Genomic DNA, 4,664 nt, shown 5'->3' with positions numbered 1-4,664 from the left:
TTTTGCCATTGTCGCCAAGTAACGTCAATACTAGTGTAGTCTCTCCGATGACTGTATCAAGCTTGGACAATGGGCGTATGGCTATTGTCCATTATGACCTTTCTCATTCTGAGATGGAGGAGAATGATTCTCGAGTTCCTTTTGTTCCTGTGGTTCGTCGGCAATCTAGAGATGCTCAGGTGGTCATCCCAGTATCCTCTTGTCGTGGGACCAGCAGGGCTCATGAGATGAACATAGTAGATGGGTTGCTTCAGAACCGAAACATTGGTGTGACTACTCATCGCACAGCTAGAGAAGCTAACAAGAACTTGCAATGATGCAGCTCTTATTTTGGAATATTAGGGGTATTTCCAACGGACGTGCTCGTGCTGCTCTTCGATCTCTCATTTGCGAGCACAAGCCGTTGTTTGTTTGTTTGGCCGAGCCAAAAGTTGATACTGGTAGGTGTCCTATTTCTTTGTTCGCAAACCTTGGGTATCAAAAAAAAAATTTCTACAACCATCGGGATGATTCTATCCCAAACCTTTGGGTTTTTTGCAAGGAGGGTCTTGTAAAACCTTCGCTGGTGATATCCTCTAATCAGCATATCACGTTATACGTGGAAGGAGGGGGTGAATGATTTTTTATCTCTATTGTGCATGCGAACTGTCTAAGGATAAATAGGCGTTAGCTTTGGTGTGATCTTGCTTCTATCTCTGGTGGAAGGTTACCATGGATTGTACTTGGCGATTTTAACGCGTACCTGTTTTCTCACGAGAAACGGGGTCCAGGGCGTTTTAATTTAGGCTCATCTGAAGATTTTGCTGCCATGATGGACTCGTGTAAGCTGGTTTCTATTCCATCTTCTGGATTGAAGTTCACCTGGTCAAATAATAGAAAACATGAAAATGTTCATGCGGTCCTAGATAGGAGCTTGTGCAATGAGGAGTGGCTAGATCATTTCTCTGGAATTTCCCAAAGGGTTTTACCTTGCGGGTATTCTGACCATTCTCCCATTATTATCTCTTGCGATGAGGTGCCTCGTCCTACTAATATTCCTTTTCGTATGCATAGATTCTGGGCTGAGCATAGTGATTTCAAGAATGTTGTGAGGGCATCATGGGAGATCCCTGTGAGGGGTACTCCTATTTTTAGAGTGCTAAGGAAGCTAAAAAGATTAAAAGGTCCTCTAAGGGCTTGGGCTCGTGATGTTTTTCCTCACGTGGATCATGAAGTGGAAAGAACAAAGGTCGCTCTGGAGCATATTCAGGAATTGATGGAGGCTGATGGGTTTAGTAAAGCCCTTTATGACCAGGAGCAAGTCGCGAGACAAGATTATGATACTGCTATAGGCCTTTACGAAAAGATTTGGGCAGAGAAATCTCGTGTCAAATGGCTGAATGAGGGTGATCGTTGCTCGAAATTCTTCCACACTTCAGCCAAGATGCATCGAGGTAGAAACACTATTCGGGAAATTCAAATTGAAGATGGAGCTGTCCATACTTCTCTTTCTGTCATTGGGGAGAAGTTAGTGGATCATTTTGAAAATTTCCACAAGCATGGTAATTTCAGGAGAGTTGATGATCTTCTTTTAGTTATTCCAAAGCTGGTAATCCCTGAAGATAATGATATGCTTATGAGGACCCCCACCTCAGAAGAAATTAAACATGTTGTCTTTGATTTGGACCCATCCAGCGCTCCAGGACCAGATGGCTTCCCTAGTACTCTTTTTCAATTTTGCTAGGATATTATCGGAAGGGAGGTATGTCATGCTATTAAAATTTTTTTATTGAAGGGGTCATCACCAAAGGAGTAAATTGCAACTTTTTAACATTAATCCCAAAGGTGGATAATGCGAGAAAAGTTGGGAATTTTCACCCTATCTGCTTAGGGAATTTTTTCTTTAAAATAATTCCCAAGATTTTATCCTCCCGTCTTTCTTTGCTCTTGCATAAACTAATCTCTGAAGAGCAGGGGGCATTTCAAAAAGGAAAAATAATTTTTTCAAATATTGGAGTTGCCTCAGAGCTTACCAATATGATGTTTTCCAAGTCTTATGGGGGCAATATGGGTCTCAAATTGGAAGTCCAAAAAGCATTTGACACGGTAGAGTGGGAGTTCCTGTTTGATGTGCTTCGAAAGTTTGGGTTCTCTCAGGTGTGGATTGGTTGGATTAATTAGATTCTAGCATCCTCTAAGCTTTCGGTTCTGGTTAATGGTAGTCTGATAGGATTCTTTGGTGTGGAAAGGGGCTTGCGTCAAGGCGATCCTCTCTCCCCGATGCTTTTCATTCTAGCTGAAGAAGTATTATGCAGAGGATTAAAAGATCTTCGTAATAAAGGGGTGGTGAAGGGTATTCCTGGACCTAGACATGTTCACACTCCTTCTCACCTTCTTTATGCAGATGACTTGGTGATTTTTATGAATGCTGAGATAAAAGAGGTTAAGAAGCTTAAAGAGTTCCTAAATTCCTATCAAGCTTACTCAAGTCAGCATATTAACCTTGACAAAAGCAAAATTTTTCTAGGATTGATCCAGCCAGGAAGGAGAAGAAGAATTAAAGAGGTTCTTGGAATCTCTAAATGTGCTTTCCCACTCGCTATTTAGGAGTGGATATCTTTAAAGGGTGAGTTAAGAAGGAATTTCTCCTCCCTTTAGTGGATAAATTTAAAGCTTGTCTTGCAGGATGGAAGGGTCGTCTTTTATCAATGGCTAGAAGAGTTGAGTTGGTGAAATCAGTAATGTGTAGTATTCTTGTTCACACTTTCTCAATTTATCTATGGCCTAGTACGCTGATTTCATTAATGGAGAAGTGGATTCGCAATTTTATTTGGAGTGGGGATGCGAATTCAACTAAGGCCATTACAGTGAAATGGAGTGCACTTTGCAAGCCAAAAAATGAGGGAGGGTTGGGGGTCCGTCATTTAAAAGATATTAATCTCGCCCTTCCCTCTAAATTTTGTTGGTTTGTTAAGTCTGACAGGTCTATGTTTGCTTCTTTTCTTCGTGGAAGATTTGTAGCTACAAATGGGTCTCTTAAAAAGGGTAACATCTCTTCTTCAATCTTGCCGGGGCTAAAAAAAGTTTGGGACTTTGTTTGTGCATCGGAAAGGTGGATTATTGGTGATCGATCCTCAATCAATTTCTGGTATGATCGCTGGATTAATTGTAAGAGTCCCTATGATATCATATCTGATGGTTAGCCTTTCTCTATTAACTTAACAGCGAAAGTTTCAGATTTCATCGTAGAAGGACGTTGGGCTCTTCCTCTGATTGTTTCGGATGATATGAAGGCACTTTGTGATCTGGTGAAGTCCATTCCTCTCCCCACAGTGGCTGTTAAAGATAATAGAGTTTGGTCTCTTTCTGAATCAGGCAAGTTCACTGTTTTTTCGGCTTGGAATAGCCTTAGAGAGAAATTACCTGCCCCAGCTTGGAAAAATTAAATTTGGCAAAAAGGGTTGCACCTCAGGTCGTCACTATTTGGCTAGAGGTTAGTTCATGGTAGTCTTCCAACAGATGATAAAGTATCGAAGTGCAATATTCCTATGGCGTCACGATGTCATCTCTGCCTTAAAAATGTGGAATCATTTCATCATATATTTTTGGACTATGATTTTGCAGGCAAAATTTGGTTTAAATTGTTGAATTTTTCTGATCAAAGATGGAGCGGTTTTCCCTCTCATGAAGAGTTGTTCTCTTGGTGGAAGAGAAAAGCTCAAGTGGTCTCGATTGGGAAGGTATGGCTTGCTGCAGTTATTCTGATTCCTCACCAAATTTGGAAGGAAAGGAATAATCAAAGGTTTGATAATACATCTCATCCAATAGATCAAGTGGTGAATTCAATAATTCAAGATCTCTAGGATTTTTCTAAAATGGCAAAGATTTACATTTCTTCAGTTCCTGATTTATTGGTTTCCAAGAAATTAATGATATCAATTTCCCAAGCACCTTCTGCAAAAATTCTGGAAGTTAGTTAGGCGCCTCCTTCATCTAATTGCCTCAAATTAAACATTAACAGATGTTCTCTTGGAAATCCAGGCTGTTCTGGGGCTGGTGGCGTTATTAGGGACAAGAATGGATCTCCAAAGTGTGGTTTTGCTGTTCATGAAGGTGTGGGAACCAACTTCATGGTAGAATTCAGCGCCTTTTCTATGGGTTGCACACCGCTTCATTGATGAATATTTTGAATTTGTGGATTGATTGTGACTTGCAAGCTATGGTGAATTGCATCACCAATCAAAAAATTCCATGGATTTTTCAGCAAAAATGGTGGTTCTATAAAAGGTATTTAGATAGCATTTCATGGAGGATTTCACACTGCTATCGGGAAGGAAACGTGGTAGCCGATAGATTGGCTAAACATGCTGCAACAACTCGGTTAACTACAAGTTGGAACTCTGCGCCATCTTTTGTTTTCCATGAAATATTTTGGGACTCAAATATGAGACCATGATATAGATTTTGTTAGCCAGTTTTCCAATGATTGGGTTACCTTTCTGCTAGTGGCAATGCTGAAGGTAGAGAGGTAACTCAATGGGTTTTTTCTCTCATTCTTTTGTGATTGTATTTCTCTATTTATTCAATATATACTTTTGCTGACTTTTAGCAAAAAAAAATGAAATCTCTCAGAAAAATCAACAATATAATCACCCAACTAACTCTTCTCTTCAATAGTAGTATCA

General features: G+C 40.2%; 1 protein-coding gene across 1 annotated transcript; it reads left to right on the top strand.

The window, feature by feature from the left end:
* The first annotated feature begins 808 nt into the window (after positions 1-808).
* On the top strand, positions 809-4,157 carry LOC122063420. The gene is made up of 3 exons (XM_042627154.1): positions 809-1,700; positions 3,205-3,354; positions 4,021-4,157. The coding sequence occupies exons 1-3, from the start codon at positions 809-811 to the stop codon at positions 4,155-4,157; spliced, it is 1,179 nt and encodes a 392-aa protein (XP_042483088.1).
* The last annotated feature ends 507 nt before the right edge of the window (positions 4,158-4,664 follow it).

Source organism: Macadamia integrifolia, chromosome 1 (assembly GCF_013358625.1).
Source record: "Macadamia integrifolia cultivar HAES 741 chromosome 1, SCU_Mint_v3, whole genome shotgun sequence".
NCBI lineage: Eukaryota > Viridiplantae > Streptophyta > Magnoliopsida > Proteales > Proteaceae > Macadamia > Macadamia integrifolia.
This window is presented reverse-complemented; position numbering and strand designations above follow the sequence as displayed.